We start from the raw sequence: 18,288 nt of genomic DNA, 5'->3' as shown, positions 1-18,288 counted from the left end.
GTGTACAGCAGTGGGCTCAGCTCACTGCCCTTTGAGGCACCCACGTTGAGGGTGATGAGGAGGGAGCATCTTGACTATCTGAGGTCCAACACTCAGTGGTGCATTTAGACCGAGGAGTAGGAGTTTGTTCACCAAGGTCTGCGGGACAATAGTGTCAAATGCCGAACTGAAACCCAGAAACAGCATTCTGACATAAGTGTCCATGTTTTCTAGGTGTGTCAGGGCCAGGTGCTATAGTGGTTCTTTCGGTAAGTGTGCACTGCGGCAAGAATGGAGTGTTTGATGTGTGCCATTATCTGCCCAATTATTGCAATTTAAATTGCAAATAATTACAAGTACCTTTACTGCAAATAGTTTTGGTGACACAACAATTCAAATGAATGTATGCCAGAGTTTGAGCATGCATGAGGAATTTAATATCTGCTCATATCACTTATGTACCAGCCTGACCACACCTACTTGTGACAAATGCATTTACCTGCAGTTTGGGAAGCTCGGCTGTTAGCAGCTGCCTCAGCAGCAGCTCATGGATCATCATGGGTCCCATCGTGCTGGACAACTCCGTATCTCTCTGCAAGAAGAGGGAACAGCTGCCACCAATCGGGCCACAGACACCAAGCCCACTGCCGCTCTATCACAGCCGAAGAAACTGACTGCCTGCGGGTACGCATCTCCCTCTTGACTGTGGTAGAGAACGTCCTGCTCCTGAAGGTGCCGACTCTAACTGGGGTAAGGGTCCCTTCTCTTCTGAAGCCAGTGATTCTCACTGGGGGACAGGTCCCGTTTCGTCCTGAAGGCACTGGCTCTGACTGGGGTTTGGGTCCACTCCTCTTCTGAAGCTACTGATTCTGAACTCCGGTGTCATAGAACATAGAACAGTACAGCACAGTACAGGCCCTTCAGCCCACAATGCTGTGCCGACCCTCAAACCCTGACTATGGAACATAGAACAGTACAGCACAGTACAGGCCCTTCAGCCCACAATATTGTGCTGACCCTCAAACCCGGCCTATAGAACATAGAATCCTGAAGAGCCTTTCTCTTCCTCTCATCTGACTGTCTAATATCTCTGCTCAGTGTTTGCAGCCTCATCAAATGTCTAAGCTGTTTACCCCTATAGGCTTTGGTGCTCAGAATAGAGCAGGGTCCTCAGTTCCCACTAATAGACGCATAGTTCCACAGTAAAGATCTCATTATGGAATATTGACATATCACAGAGCCACACCAGAGTCTCTTATCCTGACTATCACTTCCCATACCTGTATCATGGTCAGGGAAAGAATGAGGTGGCAGTCTCCTTCAACCCGAGAAGAGCTTGATCGAGGCTCCAATTTATACCATCTGTCAATCCCTTCAACAGGAATTTCCTGATAAAGGAACAGAAGAGATTCAGATTTTGGAATGAACCAGTGGAGACAAGAGACTGCAGAGGGTGGAATCTGGAGCACAAGGAACCTGCAGGAGGAGCATGCAGACACAAGAGATGCTGCAGATGCTAGAAATCTTGAGCAACACCCATCAAATGCTGGAGGAACTCAGCAGGACAGGCAGCATCTATGGAGGGAAATTAACGGTCAACGTTTTGGGCCGAAAGCCCTTTGTCAGGTCTTCTGATGAAGGATCTCAGTCCAAAATGGCAACCATTCACTTCCCTCCATAGATACTGCCTGACCTGCTGAGTTCTTCTAGCATTTTGTGGGTGTTCCTTCAGCGACAAACTGCTCCCTATGTCACACTTACGCTGACAGGAATATCGAGGCAGCCAAGGAAATCGTCAATGTTTTCTTCCTGTGAACCCGAGGACCCGTTAGCTCGAGCTGACTTCATGATCTGTTTGAAGTACCTATGTAAATAAAATGACAGTCAGTAAATTGTGACCTTGAACTGGGGGATGAAGCTTGACCAGGCACACCAGCACTGAGTGACATGGCCTGGACGTGAGCATCCACCACAACCACTCAGTAAAAGGAAAATAGATGATAAAGATCCCCTTTATACAGAGTGAACTGGATCTTCACTCCTACACTGCTGCATAGAAGGATGTTTCCAAACAACCTCATGGTGCTTTCACAATGAGTTAAAACAATGTCTGACTGAGGACACAACCTTGGACGCTGACCGTCCATTTCCCTCCATAGATGCCGCCTGACCCGCAGTTCCTCCAGCTTCTCGATGTCTGATTAATTCCTGGTAATATTTAAATAATTTAAAATGCTGTTAGATTAACCCAATAAAAAGGTTCATAAAAACATTCTTGTTTGGAATACAAGAGATTCTGCAGATGCTGGAAATCGTGATGGTGGGTCTCATCGGCTGTTTATTCCTCTTTGCAGATACTGCCTGACTTGCTGAGTTCTGTAGTTCCATCTATACCCTCCCATGGCAGGTGGAATAGAATGAGAAATAACTGAGGCTATTTTTACAAAATTCCATACTTTGTATTAATTGATTGTGCCACTTAAAATGCTATATTCTGAATCTTGCAACTTGGTTACTTGTAGAAGCATTGATTGCAGACAACATTAGCTATGCTTGCTGTGCTCTGGAATGTAGATAAAGTGGATATCCTCGCTGTGACCATAAGGGCTTCAGGTCCTCTGGTTTCCTCTCACATGCCAAAGGTTGATTAATTAATGTAAATTACCCCAGTTGCTGGTGGGAAAATCAGGGGTTAGAGGGTGAGTGGGGAAATAGGATTGAGGATAATGCTGTGGGAGTGGTATGGACTCTCCACACTGAGGTGAAGGAAGTACGAATATGAGTGGATATGAAGAAAATTCCCATTGAGACGAAGATTAGGAACCAGGAGACAAGGAACGGAGATGATTGGCAAATGTTGATTCTGTCATGAACCCAGAACTGAGTTTTAATAAGGAAATTGAAAGTTGAGCTTGATAAACTGCCCATCTGAGTCTCTTTATTTTTATTTTTAATTTTAATTTTATTTTTATTGACATACAGTGCAAAATAGACCCTTCCGGCCCTTCGAGCCATGCCTGGTTTAACCCTAGTCTAATCATGGGACAATTTACAATGACCAGTTAATCTACCAACTGGTATGTCTTTAGAATGTGGGAAGAAACGGGAGCACCCGGAGGAAACCTACGTGGTCATGGGGAGAACGTACAGGCGGCGGTGGGAGCTGAACCTGGGTCGCTGGTACTGTAAAGCGTTGTGCTGGCCACTACGCTACTGTGCTCGCTTGTAATTAGAATTCATTTTTTAATAGTGTAATCTGCCATCTCAGCACAACACATTTCTAAAGTCAAACAACAGGAATTCTGCAGATGCTGGAAATTCAAGCAACATACATCAAAGTTGCTGGTGAACGCAGCAGGCCAAGCAGCATCTGTAGGAAGAGGTGCAGTCGACATTTCAGGCCGAGACCCTTCGTCAGGACTAACCGAAGGGTCTCGGCCTGAAACTTCGACTACATTTCTAAAGTGCTTTTTTAGGAGCTTAGGAAAATAGAGGGCTATGCAGTAAGGAAATTCTAGGCAGCTTCTAGAGTAGGTTGTGGGCCGAAGGGCCTGTAATTTGCTGTAGATTTTCTATGTTTTCTATGTTTCTCTATGATAAACAAGAATTGTTAATAACCTGGAACAAATCAGAATATTTAATTCCTATTTCTGTCTTTAACAGTGTATAGAATGACAAAATTCCTCCAGTTTGTATGAATGGGATTTAATTGCAATTTTAGGAGTGTGTAAAATTGATGAGAAGAAGCAATTGAAATTGGAGTGCTCAGTGGTGTTGGGATCCTGATCCTGAAAGATGTTCACTGTAAAGACTTTCAAACTGTGGTTGGGTAGAAACATTCTCTTGTGTCCTTGATAATGGACTTTCTGGGAGAAGCAGCTGAATGAACCTGGTCGTTATCTGAGACACAGAGAGAAAAGATCAAATGGCATGTGGCATGACAAAGAGATGCAAATGTGAGTGCGCTGTTCTGAGTGAGAATAGAAGAATGCAGAAATGCAGGCTTGTTAATGTGCCCCAGAGCAAAAAAAATCTAAGTCATCAAGCTATAGCTGTCTATAATACCTGTAGACAGAGAAAAAGACTGAGACCAACAAGACAGAGTTAAACCACATGGGCATTTTTGACACGGACTGAAGATGGGCCCTGAGACTGTTGGAAATGAAGGGAAGATGATGGTTTACAATGATTTTCTGTGTGGTTGTATGCTTGCAAAGGAACAGTAAAGAAGCTCTTTAACGTTACAATGAAACACTGTAATTTTCTTTGTAGGAGTTATTTACAGTTTTTAATAAAGAAATTATAGAAATGGGGAAATAGCAGAAATATCGGGGTTAGTTTGATGCTACATGGGGAACTTCCTTTCAGAATGAGGAGAAAATGTAACTAATTCTAGCTTGTCCAGATGAGGTACTGCATTCTGCAGTTTGTCTGTTTACAACATAGAACAATAGACAATAGACAATATCAGCTATGCAAAGTTCTTTCACAAGGCTACAATTCAGAAAAACAAATCTATATATGGGCATAGTAGATTAATAAAGCTAGATAAAGGAGCCACTGGGATTACTTGTCTAGTGGGTTTTGTCTGGCAGAGTTGTACAAAATGTTCCTGGAAAGGGTAACAAATGTATGATTGACAATGATAAACATTTAGTTAGGTGACAGGCTCCTTTAATTGGGCAACTGAGTCAAGGGATATAATTAAAGTGATCGTTCTGTAAAGGTCTCCAAACTTCTAAGCTTGTGACATTTATTTGATTGGATAATGAATGGGGCAATTTAACTTACCTGCCCATTCCTTTCAAACCACTGATCTGATTGAGATTTTTACATGCCTCAGCAACTGAAACATCGTCATCATGGTCCCTAGGGAGAGAACAACAATGCATTGTTATTCATTTCATGCTTTAAGGCTCCTTGCTTATTGCAGTGTATATACGTGTGTGTGCCCATCGTGTACGGCTCTGAGCAAGTTCACAAGTCGTTTCACGTCATGCAACTCTGGCACAAATACTGAGGCAGGAAGGAACTGGACCATCATACCAAATTAGGCTGGGGCCAGAATCCATTTGCCAGGAATGCGGTGATGCTCAGGGAAAGGAACTAATATAATTTGTAGATCTGAAGCAAACTGATGGGACAAAAGGATGCCTATCATCAGGAAAAAATATATCAAAGGGAAATTAAAGAATGTAGGTTTTAATCTAGGAGAGAGAAATAAGAAATATGTGAGTAAATAAATGATTTAGAAGTGTGAGTGGTGCAAATAATTTTGCTCTCTGAGGATGCACGTGCATAAATATTGAGCGATTCACTTGCACAAGTGAATGATATAGCAGCTGAAACTGAGAGCTTCAGATATTCAAGACTGATATAAATATATCAGGTTATAACATTCAAAGTTCAGAAGTTGAAAGAGTTCAAAGTAAGTAAATTTATTGTCAAAGTAGATATATGTCACCCTGAGATTCATTTTCTTGTGGGCATACTCTGCAAATCTATAGAATAACAACCATAGCAGAATCAGTGAAAGATCAACTAGAGTGCAGAGAACGGAAACAGTGGAAATGCAAATATAAGCACATAGCAATAAATAATGAGAACACGAAGGTAATGAGATAGAGAGCCCTTGAAAGTGAGATCAGTGGTAGTGGGAACATTTCAATGATGGGGCAAGTGAAGTTGAATGAAGTTATCCCCTTTTATCCTGGAGCCTGATGGTTGAGGGGTAGTAACTGTTTTTGAACCTGGTGGTGTGAGTCCTGAGGTTCCTGTACCATCAGCGAGAAGAGAGCATGACCTGGGTGGTGGGATCTCTGATAATGGGTGCTGCTTTTCTACGTATTCATTATAGATGTGCTCAGTGGCTCAGATGAACAATAGAATAAAAAGGCAGAGAAGAGTGAACAGACTTGATGACTAATGTTGTAACCTTACCATTGTTGGGGGAAGAAATAAAGACATTCAAGCAAGAAAAGAAAGAATTAAGAATTTGAAAAATATTTATTATTCATTTGTAGTAGTAAAATCAGAAGGCATAAAAAGTGTGTTATTAATAGTTTAGCTTAACTTTCCTGTAGATTGGGATAAGTAAATTAACTCTTGTCTGTAGAGTAAGTGCGTAGCATACAGCATACTCTTCTGCAACAGCATATTCCCCCAAAGAAAAAGATCAGGTCACACAGCACTTAGTAATGAGTAAAAGTCTCACTATCTGCGAATATTTTAGTATTTAATCATTGTAATTATAGTACGAGTTAGTCTAATGACATGAAACAGCTATTAAAATTCTTGATTACATTAGGACTAACTTCCATGTGCTGAGGCAGAGGGTATTCGTGATGAATTGGACAAATCTGCTAGTACGTGAAGCCAGTGGGAGGTGCATGAGACGAGTTAACAGTGGTATGCTGAGGATATAGAGGGATCTTGGGGTCCAAGTCCATACCTCCAACATTCAAGCTTCAAGTTGATTTATCAGGTGTACTTTGGAACATACAGTAAAATATGTCACTTACAACATAGCCAGGGGTGTGCTGGGGACAGTCCGCAGATATCGAAGATCCCTGAAAGTGGCTGCACAGGTTGATAGGGTGGTAAAGAAAGCATTTGGCATTCTTGCCTTTATTAGTCAAGGCACCAAGTTCAATAGTCGGTAAGTTGCATTTCAGCTTTATAAATTTATAACATTTAGTTCTGGTTGCCATATTATGGGAAGGAAGTGGAGTCTTTGGAGAGAGTGCAGAAGAGGTTTACCAGGATGTTGCCTGGATTAAAGAGCATGAATTAGGAGAGGTTGGACAAACATGGGTTTTTCCTCTGGAGTGTTGGAGGTTGGGGTCAAAGCTGATAGAAGGTTATAAGATTATGAAAAGCACAGATTGTTTTGCCTGCAGGCACCTCCCAGTATCCAGCCAGCTAACAGGAGTCCCTTGACACTCTTTTCTAACACATCACCTGCAGCCTATTTAAGCCCAGCTCTCATCCATGGTCCTTGTTCACTCATTAAACTGGCTGGACTCATTCAATTACTTCCAGCTTTCAGCTTCCTTGTAGCCTGTGTATCTAGTATCCGTTCTCTCACGTTTTGTGGCCCCTTGTGGCTTGTTACTTTTCAGACTACATTATTAAAGTTATTGATCACTGCTAATTCATCACTGCTCCTCTGATTTTAGGTCAAGCTTCCTCTTCATTTCCCGGCATAGGCAGAGTAGACAGCTGGTATCTTTGTTCCAGGGCTAAGATTTCGAAGATAAGAGGGAGTAAGTTGAAACGAGATGTGCAGAGTAGGGCAATTGTTTTACACAGATTGTGGCTGATGCCTACAATGCAATGCCTGGGAAGGTGGTGGAGGGAAATACAACAGAGTCATTAAAGGAGGTTGTTAGATAGGTACATGAATGTACAGGGAATGCAGGGTTATGGACATAGTGTAGGCAGAATGGATTAGATCAGTTAGGTATTTGGAAAAATCAGGCAGATACTGGATCCCAAGAGAAAAAAAATATGGAGTGCCCAAGAAACGGATTTTTAGAGCAGCTTATGGTCAAACTCACTTGAGAAAAGTAAATTCTCGATTTGGTTTTGTGCAATGAACCAGATTTGATTAGGGAGCCTTTAGGAGACAGTGATCAAAGTATGATAGAATTCACCTTGAAGTTTGAGAAGCAAAAGCTAAAATTGGATGTGTTGGTATCACAATTGAGCAAAGGTAACTACAGAGCCATGAGAGAGGATCTGGCCTGATTGGAAGGTACACTAGCAGGGATGATGGCTGCAATGGCTGTGGTTCCTGAGTGTAATTCAGAAGACACTGAATCAGTTCATCCTAAAGAAGAAACATTCCAAAAGGTAGGATATGGCAAATGTGGCTGACAAGGAAAGTCAAAGACATCATGAAAGCAAAAGAAAAGGCACACAATCTAACAAAAATTTATGGGAAGCTAGAGGATTGGGAAGCTTTTCAAAACCAGCAGAAAGCAACTAAGCAAGCTATAGGGAGGAAAAAAAAATGAATAAAAGAGGATATCAGAGGTTTATTTTTCAGATAGATAAAGAGTAAAAGAGAGACAAGAATGGACATTGATCCACTGGAAAGTGACTTTGTAGAGGTAGTAATGGGAACAAAGATGAACTGAGTAAGTATTTTGCATCAATTTTCACTGTGGAAGACACCAGCAACATCCCAGAAATTTGAGCAAGTTAGGGAGCAGAAATGAATGTAGTTGCTATTACTAGCGAGAAGGTATGAAGATAGATAACTCACCTGAACTACACGGAATACAACCCAGGGTTCTGAAAGAGGTAGCTGAAGAATTTGTGAAGGCATTAAGGTTGATCTTTCAAGAATCACTAGATTCTGGAATGGTTCTGGAGGACTGGATAATTGCAAATATCACTCCTCTTTTAAGAAGGCAGAGAGACAAAAGACAGGGTATTACAACTACCTAGCCCAACTTCAGTGGCTGGCAAGATGTTAGAGTCCATTGTTAAGGAAGTGGTTTTGGGGTACTTGGAGGCACATGGTAAACTAGGTTGAAGTCAGCATGGTTTTCTTAAAGGAAACTCTTCCCTGACAAATCTATTAGAATTCTTCGAGGAAATATTAGATGGGATAGACAAAGGAGAGTCAGTGGATGTTGCTCACTTAGATTTTCAGAAGGCCTTTGGCAAGGTGCCACACATGAGGCTGCTAAATAAAACAGGAACCCATTCTACAGGATATACACTAGCACGAATGAAAGATTAGCTGACTGGCAGAAAGTAAAGAGTGGAAATAAAGTGTGCCTTCAGTGGTGTTCTGCAGGGATTCGCGTTGGCTCCACTACTTTTCACATTAAATGTTAATGACCTAGATGATGGAATTGATGGCTTTGTGTCTAAGGTTGAGGATAATTCAAAGATAAGAGGAGGGGCAGGTAGTGTTGAGGAAGTGTTGAAGTGTGGCCTCCTGTATATCTGTGAGACCCACTGTAGATTGGGAGACTGCTTTGCCGATTACCTCCACTCCGTCCGCCAGGAAAAGAGGGATCTCCTGGTGGTCACCCATTTAATTCCACTTCCCATTCCCATTCCAACATGTCAGTCCATGGCCTGCTCTACTGCTGCGATGAGGCCACACTCAGGTTGGGGCAGCAACACTTTATATTCTGTCTGGGTAGCCTCGAACCTGATGGCATGAACATTGCTTTCTTGAACTTCTGGTAGTTGCCACCCCCACCCTCTTCTTCACCATCCCCCATTCCCATTTCCCTCTCTCACCTTACCTGCTCATCCTCTCCCTCTGGTGCTCCTCCCCCTTCTCTTTCCTCCACGGTGTTCTGTCCACTCCTATCAGATTCCCCCTTCTCCAGCCTTTTATCTCTTTCACCAATTGACTTCCCAGCTCTCTACCTCACCCCCCCACTGCTCCTGGTTTCATCTATCACCTACTGTCTTGTATTTTTTCCTACTCACCCCCACCTACTTACTCTCACCTCTCATCTTTCTTTCCAACGTCTCGGCCCGAAATGTCAACTGTTTACTCTTTTCCATAGATGCTGCCTGGCATTTTGTGTGTGTTGCTTGGATTTCCAGCATCTGCAGATTTTCTCCTGTTAGTGTTGAAGAAGCAGGAATCCTGCTGAAGGACTTGAACTGATTACGAGAATGGGCAATAGAGTGGGAGATGGAAATAGTGTAGGGATGTGTATGGTTATGCACTTTGGTAGGAGGAGTAAGTGTACAGACTATTCACTAAGCAAGGAGCAAATTCAGGAATCAGAGGTAGAAAGGGACTTGGGATCCTAGTACAGGATTCCCTAAAGCTAACTTATAGGTTGAATTGGTACGTTTGTAGTAAGGAAGACAAATAGAATGTTAGCATTCATTTTGAGAGGACTAGAATAGAAAAGCAATGACGTAATGCTGAGGCTACAAGAGGCATTGGTCAGACCACATTTGGAGAATTGTGAACTGTTTTGGGCCTCTTATCTAAGGAATGGTCTGCTGCCCTTAGAGAGGGTCCAGGGGAGATTTACAAAAATGATCCCAGGAAAGAAAGGGTTAACGTATAAGGAGTGTTTGATGGCTCTAGTTTAGAATAATGAATGGGGGTCTCATTGAAACCTACCAAATATCAAAAGGCCTGGATAAACTGGACATGGACAGGGTATTTCGTATAGTGGATGAGTCTAGGACCAGAGAGCACAGCCTCGGAATAGAAGAACATCCCTTTAGAACGGAGATGAGAAGGAAGTTCTCTAGCCAGAGGGTGGTGAATCTGTGGAATTCATTGCCACATATGGCTATGGAGGCAAAGTCATTGGGTGCATTTAAAACGGAGTTTGATAGGTTTTTGATTAGTAAGAGTATCAAAGATTACAGGGAGTAGCAGGAGAATGGGTTTGAGAGAGGAAAGTATTAGCCATCATTGAATGCCAGAATAGACTCGATGGACTGAATGGCCTAATTATGCTCCTATATCTTATGGCCTTATTTAATTAGTTCAGTACAACATAATGGGTCAAAGTGCTTGTTCCTGTTCTGTACCATTCTATGTTCCATGTTGTATACAGAATAATTTTATACCAATCAATGCACAAGAGCCCTGGGTGCAGAGCCAAACCCTTGGGGAATGTAGATGGTCAACATAAAGTTAAAAAAAAATGCATGCAAAGTGTTAAAAACTGGTGTCGATCCGAGAAACTGGAAAGGGTACAAAGAACAGAAAGAGCAACAAAAGGGCATGTGAAAAGAACATCAAAATCAAACAAAAATTTCTATTCTTATGTCAGGAAGATGGGAGTAGCCAACATCAACGTGGGCTCATTAACAACAGATAACTCATACAGCAAGTTAAATAAGGAAGTGGTAGATTTTCTTTCAGTATTTATAGCAGGAGAAGACAGCAACCCTCAGTTATCAAAGGAAACTAACAGTCAGTCAGAGTCAGAACTCCCCAAAGTGACCATAAGCAAAGTTGGAGGGGTTGAAGGGAAGAACTGGGGCATCACTGTCACATGGTGGTTAGTGCGACGCTATTGTAGATCGGAACGTTCCGGAGTTCGAAGTTCAATTCTGGAGCTGTTCTGTAAGGAGTCTCTGTACGTCCTCCCCATCGAGTGTGTAGATTTCCTCCAGGTCCTCTGGTTTTCCCCCACAGTCCAAAGACATACTGGTTAGGCAAATTGGTCCTGTGATTAGGTTAGGGTTAATCGGGTTTGTTGGGGGTTGCTGGGGCAGTGTAGCTCAAAGGGCCGGAAAAGTCTACCTTGCACGATCTTGCTAAATAAAATAAATAATTACAATAAGACCATAAGATATGATATAGTTGGGATCACAGAGACATGGCTCCGGGGTGACCAAGGATGGGAGCTCAACATTCAGGGACCTTCAATATTCAGGAGGGATAGACATGAAAAAAAAGGAGGTGGGGTGGTGTTGCTGGTTAGAGAGGAGATTAACGCAATAGGAAGGAAGGACATAAGCCGGGAGGATGTGGAATCGATATGGGTAGAGCTGCATAACACTAAGGGGCAGAAAACGCTGGTGGGAGTTGTGTACTGGCCACCTAACAGTAGTAGTGAGGTTGGGGATGGTATTAAACAGGAAATTAGAAATGTGTTCAATAAAGGAACAGCAGTTATAATGGGTGACTTCAATCTACATGTAGACTGGGTGAACCAAATTGGTAAGGGTGCTGAGGAAGAGGATTTCTTGGAATGTATGCGGGATGGTTTTTTGAACCAACATGTCGAGGAACCAACTAGAGAGCAGGCTATTCTAGACTGGGTATTGAGCAATGAGGAAGGGTTAATTAGCAATCTTGTCGTGAGAGGCCCCTTGGGTAAGAGTGACCATAATATGGTGGAATTCTTCATTAAGATGGAGAGTGACATAGTTAATTCAGAAACAAAGGTTCTGAACTTAAAGAAGGGTAACTTTGAAGGTATGAGACGTGAATTAGATAAGATAGACTGGCAAATAACACTTAAAGGGTTGATGGTGGATATGCAATGGCAAGCATTTAAAGATCGCATGGATGAACTACAACAATTGTTCATCCCAGTTTGGCAAAAGAATAAATCAGGGAAGGTAGTGCACCCGTGGCTGACAAGGGAAATTAGGGATAGTATCAATTCCAAAGAAGAAGCACACAAATTAGCCAGAAAAAGTGTCTCACCTGCGGACTGGGAGAAATTCAGAGTTCAGCAGAGGAGGACAAAGGGCTTAATTAGGAAGGGGAAAAAAGATTATGAGAGAAAACTGGCAGGGAACATAAAAACTGACTGTAAAAGCTTTTATAGATATGTGAAAAGAAAAAGATTGGTTAAGACAAATGTAGGTCCCCTACAGACAGAAACAGGTGAATTGATTATGGGGAGCAAGGACATGGCAGACCAATTGAATAATTACTTTGGTTCTGGCTTCACTAAGGAGGACATAAATAATCTTCTGGAAATAGTAGGGGACAGAGGGTCCAGTGAGATGGAGGAACTGAGGGAAATACATGTTAATAGGGAAGTGGTGTTAGGTAAATTGAAAGGATTAAAGGCAGTTAAATCCCCAGGGCCAGATGGTCTGCATCCCAGAATGCTTAAGGAAGTAGCCCAAGAAATAGTGGATACATTAGTGATAATTTTTCAAAACTCTTTAGATTCTGGACTGGTTCCTGAGGATTGGAGGGTGGCTAATGTAACCCCACTTTTTAAAAAAGGAGGAAGAGAAAAACCAGGGAATTATAGACCGGTTAGCCTAACATCGGTGGTGGGGAAACTGCTAGAGTCAGTTATCAAAGATGTGATAACAACACATTTGGAAAGCGGTGAAATCATCGGACAAAGTCAGCATGGATTTGTGAAAGGAAAATCATGTCTGACGAATCTCATAGAATTTTTTGAGGAAGTAACTAATAGAGTGGATAGGGGAGAACCAGTGGATGTGGTATATTTGGATTTTCAAAAGGCTTTTGACAAGGTCCCACACAGGAGATTAGTGTGCAAACTTAAAGCACGCGGTATTGGGGGTAAGGTATTGATGTGGATAGAGAATTGGTTGGCAGACAGGAAGCAAAGAGTGGGAATAAACGGGACCTTTTCAGAATGGCAGGCAGTGACTAGTGGGGTACCGCAAAGCTCAGTGCTGGGACCTCAGTTGTTTACAATATATATTAATGACTTGGATGAGGGAATTAAATGCAGCATCTCCAAGTTTGCGGATGACACGAAGCTGGGCGGCAGTGTTAGCTGTGAGGAGGATGCTAAGAGGATGCAGGGTGACTTGGATAGGTTAGGTGAGTGGGCAAATTCATGGCAGATGCAATTTAATGTGGATAAATGTGAAGTTATCCACTTTGGTGGCAAAAACAGGAAAACAGATTATTATCTGAATGGTGGCTGATTAGGAAAAGGGGAGGTGCAACGAGACCTGGGTGTCAGTATACACCAGTCATTGAAAGTGGGCATGCAGGTATAGCAGGTGGTGAAAAAGGCGAATCGTATGCTGGCATTTATAGCAAGAGGATTCAAGTACAGGAGCAGGGAGGTACTACTGCAGTTGTACAAGGCCTTGGTGAGACCACACCTGGAGTATTGTGTGCAGTTTTGGTCCCCTAATCTGAGGAAAGACATCCTTGCCATAGAGGGAGTACAAAGAAGGTTCACCAAATTGATTCCTGGGATGGCAGGACTTTCATATGATGAAAGACTGGATGAACTAGGCTTATACTCATTGGAATTTAGAAGATTGAGGGGGGATCTGATTGAAACGTATAAAATCCTAAAGGGATTGGACAGGCTAGATGCAGGAAGATTGTTCCCGATGTTGGGGAAGTCCAGAACGAGGGGTCACAGTTTGAGGATAAAGGGGAAGCCTTTTAGGACCAAGATTAGGGAAAACTTCTTCACACAGAGGGTGGTGAATCTGTGGAATTCTCTGCCACAGGAAACAGTTGAGGCCAGTTCATTGGCTATATTTAAGAAGGAATTAGATATGGCCCTTGTGGCTAAAGGGACCAGGGGGTATGGAGGGAAGGCTGGTACAGGGTTCTGAGTTGGATGATCAGCCATGATCATACTGAATGGTGGTGCAGGCTCGAAGGGCCGAATGGCCTACTCCTACACCTATTTTCTATGTTTCTATGTATAGGAGTGGAATCAGGCCGTTTGGCCCATCGAGTCTGCTCTACCATTTCATCAATAAAGAATGACAAATTCCCAGGAGCAGGTGGTAATAATCTCAGGGTGTTAAAGGAAATTTCAGATTATTAAAGCGTAATCATCCAAAATTCTCTCATTTGAAGAGTAATCATTTAGATTAGATAACTATGTATGTCAGCCTGCTGTCAGAAAATGGGGGGAGAGCAAAAATGAAGAATTATGGACCGTTAGCCCAAGTGGTTGTCAGGAAGTGATGTCGGTCTATAAATCTCTTCCTCAGTTTAGGCAGATCCTTGGGGCTGAGGGTGACCTGCTTCCACTCCAAGCCTGCAAGCTCTGAGGGGCCAATGCACCTAGCGAGAGACTCACAATGCCTGCTTCATGTGGGGAAGGATGGCGGCGAGTTTGTGAGATGGTGCCATTTACATTCGGCTTCTGAGTTCCCAATACATTTCGCAGTATAGCTTCTCTTTGTGAGGCAGGGGTTCTCACAAGTCAGGGTAGATTTTACACCTTCCAAGGAAAATATCCTTGATTAATTTCCACTGACCACTGGGCAAGCTTGTAGCTAAGACAGAGGTCAGAACATAGTAACTATATTGGGAGTCGGCTGGTGGGTGTGTGAAATATAAAAAGAAAATGCTGGCCAATCAGACGCATCTGTGGGAAGAGATGCAGTTAACGTTTCAGGTCTGAGAAATTGCCCAGGGAGAGGGAAGCGAGAAACCAAATTAGTTTTTAGTGGTAGGGGAGGTTAGGTAACAGATCGTGTTTGAAGGCCACTTGTGTTTAGGGTCAGTGTGGGATTATCCTGTGGGTTTATGGTCGGTGGGTGACAGAGATAGCGACTGTGGATTTAGGGTCGGTGTGGGATTATCCTGTGGGTTTATGGCCGGTGGGTGACAGAGATAGTGACCGTGGATTTAGGGTCGGTGTGGGATTATCCTGTGGGTTTATGGTCGGTGGGTGACAGAGATAGTGACCGTGGATTTAGGGTCGGTGTGGGATTCTCCTGTCGTTTATGGTCGGTGGGTGACAGAGATAGTGACTGTGGATTTAGGGTCGGTGTGGGATTATCCTGTGGGTTTATGGTTGGTGACTGACAGACAGAGATAGTGACTGTGGATTTAGGGTCGGTGTGGGATTATCCTGTGGGTTTATGGTCGGTGGGTGACAGAGATAGTGACTGTGGATTTAGGGTCGGTGTGGGATTATCCTGTGGGTTTATGGTCGGTGGGTGACAGAGATAGTGACTGTGGATTTAGGGTCGGTGTGGGATGACCCTGTGGGTTTATGGTTGGTGGGTGACAGACAGAGATAGTGACTGTGGATTTAGGGTCGGTGTGGAATTATCCTGTGGGTTTATGGTCGGTGGGTGACAGAGATAGCGACTGTGGATTTAGGGTCAGTGTGGGATGACCCTGTGGGTTTATGGTCAGTGGGTGACAGAGATAGTGACTGTGGAGTTAGGGTCGGTGTGGGATTATCCTGTGGGTTTATGGTCGGTGGGTGACAGAGATAGTGACTGTGGATTTAGGGTCAGTGTGGGATAACCCTGTGGGTTTATGGTCGGTGGGTGACAGAGATCGTGACTGTGGATTTAGGGTCGGTGTGGGATGACCCTGTGGGTTTATGGTCGGTGGGTGACAGAGATAGTGACTGTGGATTTAGGGTCGGTGTGGGATTATCCTGTGGGTTTATGGTTGGTGGGTGACAGACAGAGATAGTGACTGTGGATTTAGGGTCGGTGTGGGATTATCCTGTGGGTTTATGGCCGGTGGGTGACAGAGATAGTGACTGTGGATTTAGGGTCGGTGTGGGATTATCCTGTGGGTTTATGGTTGGTGGGTGACAGACAGAGATAGTGACTGTGGATTTAGGGTCGGTGTGGGATTATCCTGTGGGTTTATGGCCGGTGGGTGACAGAGATAGTGACTGTGGATTTAGGGTCAGTGTGGGATTATCCTGTGGGTTTATGGTCGGTGGGTGACAGAGATAGTGACTGTGGATTTAGGGTCGGTGTGGGATGACCCTGTGGGTTTATGGTCGGTGGGTGACAGAGATAGTGACTGTGGATTTAGGGTCAGTGTGGGATTATCCTGCGGGTTTATGGTCGGTGGGTGACAGAGATAGTGACTGTGGATTTAGGGTCGGTGTGGGATGACCCTGTGGGTTTATGGTCGGTGGGTGACAGAGATAGTGACCGTGGATTTAGGGTCGGTGTGGGATGACCCTGTGGGTTTATGGCCGGTGGGTGACAGAGATAGTGACCGTGGATTTAGGGTCGGTGTGGGATTATCCTGTGGGTTTATGGTCGGTGGGTGACAGAGATAGTGACTGTGGATTTAGGGTCGGTGTGGGATTATCCTGTGGGTTTATGGTCGGCGGGTGACAGAGATAGTGACCGTGGATTTAGGGTCGGTGTGGGATGACCCTGTGGGTTTATGGCCGGTGAGTGACAGAGATAGTGACCGTGGATTTAGGGTCGGTGTGGGATTATCCTGTGGGTTTATGGTCGGTGGGTGACAGAGATAGTGACTGTGGATTTAGGGTCGGTGTGGGATGACCCTGTGGGTTTATGGTCGGTGGGTGACAGAGATAGTGACTGTGGATTTAGGGTCGGGCAACACACATCAAAGTTGCTGGTGAATGCAGCAGGCCAAGCAGCATCTATAGGAAGAGGCGCAGTCGACGTTTCAGGCCGAGACCCTTCGTCAGGACTAACTGAAGGAAGAGTGAGTAAGGGAGACTCCTGTGGGTTTATGGTCGGTGGGTGACAGAGATAGTGACTGTGGATTTAGAGTTGGTGAGGGGGAGACAGAGCCCCCATGGGTTTAAAGACAGTCATTGTGGTAAGTGAATTCACAACGAGTAGATGGTTGATCTGATTGCCGATCATGATCTGGCAGGACTGGGTGGACAGGTTTCCCACAACTTTTTGGGAGGGCTCAGGTGTCTCTGGGGTGAGCAGCCAGCAGCTTGAAGGTGATGGGAAGCTGGATAGGGGAGAGGGCCAGGGAACTGCGTGTCTGTCGTTAAATGTAGCGACTGATTAGCTGAAGCACTTTGAATGGCTCAGACAGACCTGGCATAGATCTGTAGAATGGGGAACTCGTGCTAATGGCACAGATATAGGTTTTTGAAGAAGTAACTAAGGCTGCGAAGAAAGGGAAGTCTATCGATTTTATTCATAGGGATTTACAGGCTGCATTTAAAGACATCACTCATGATAGAAAAGCTCATGGAATTGAAGGAAAGTTGTTGACCCTTCTAGGCAGATAATGGGTAGGCTGTCAAATGAACAGGATATGTCTCATTGCGTCCAGCAAGCATCAATGTTGGGAAGTGCATTTAGAAATGGTTTAGATTATGGGATTGATACTGATGTCCAACATGGCCAAATGCTTTAAGGTTGTAAGCATAAAATTGCAAAGAATGTGGCAAAGATTAAAGAATTGAACAGAACTGTGGCAAAAATGTTTCACTGGAAAAAAAATAGATCCGCTTTTGACCAGAGAATGGCAGAATAGTGTACCTTCTAAATGGTGTGACATATGAAGCAAAGAAATCTAAATAAATTTGGACATCCTTGCACTGTGGGAAAGCAGTGAAAACAGCAGCGGAATTTCCAGAAGAAGTCATTGACTACAAGGAGAGATAATTGAAACTATAGAGTGTATATTCTGGAATTATGAAAATTAAAGGACGATTTGATTGAAATTTCATGTTATTAAATAGAACTGAAAAGGTAGAGGGAAATGATTTCCAATGGGGGAAGGTTGATAATGCTGTCTTCCACAAATAGCAATTGACTGGGTTACTAGTTCATTTTAAATCTGAGATAGATGGAATTTTTATTAGGTAAAGGTATCAAAGGATTTGGGGAAAACACACATGCATGGAGTTAAATTGCATATCAACTATATCCTTAGTGAATGACAGGTGAGGCTCAAGGAGATGACTAGGCTCTTCTCAGTCTCTTGCTCCTGTGCTCTAGTGATGGTTGTGATCTATGCTGAGCGGTGTCCGGCTCCTATATCTACTCCTACCTACTTCCTTTTCACCATGGTCTTTGCCGAGGCCTTCAGTTCAGCAAATCAGTGTCAATTTCACATATTTTTCGTTTGGTCATCTGGGAAAGGGAGGATGGTAGAGGGAGGACACTCGG

At 43.6% G+C, this 18,288-nt stretch overlaps 1 protein-coding gene across 4 annotated transcripts in view; it reads right to left on the bottom strand.

Annotated features, from left to right (window-relative positions):
• baiap3 (BAI1 associated protein 3) overlaps window positions 1-18,288 on the bottom strand; it is a 313,607-nt gene that overhangs the window by 60,232 nt on the left and 235,087 nt on the right. For all 4 annotated transcript variants that reach the window (XM_063058746.1, XM_063058745.1, XM_063058744.1 and 1 more), the window contains 4 exons: window positions 4,771-4,848; window positions 1,741-1,843; window positions 1,260-1,367; window positions 479-571 (listed from right to left, as the gene is read on the bottom strand). In XM_063058746.1, the coding sequence (XP_062914816.1) occupies window positions 479-571; window positions 1,260-1,367; window positions 1,741-1,843; window positions 4,771-4,848 (382 nt within the window). The remainder of the gene's footprint in view (window positions 1-478; window positions 572-1,259; window positions 1,368-1,740; window positions 1,844-4,770; window positions 4,849-18,288) is intronic.

Source organism: Mobula hypostoma, chromosome 9 (assembly GCF_963921235.1).
Source record: "Mobula hypostoma chromosome 9, sMobHyp1.1, whole genome shotgun sequence".
NCBI lineage: Eukaryota > Metazoa > Chordata > Chondrichthyes > Myliobatiformes > Myliobatidae > Mobula > Mobula hypostoma.
This window is presented reverse-complemented; position numbering and strand designations above follow the sequence as displayed.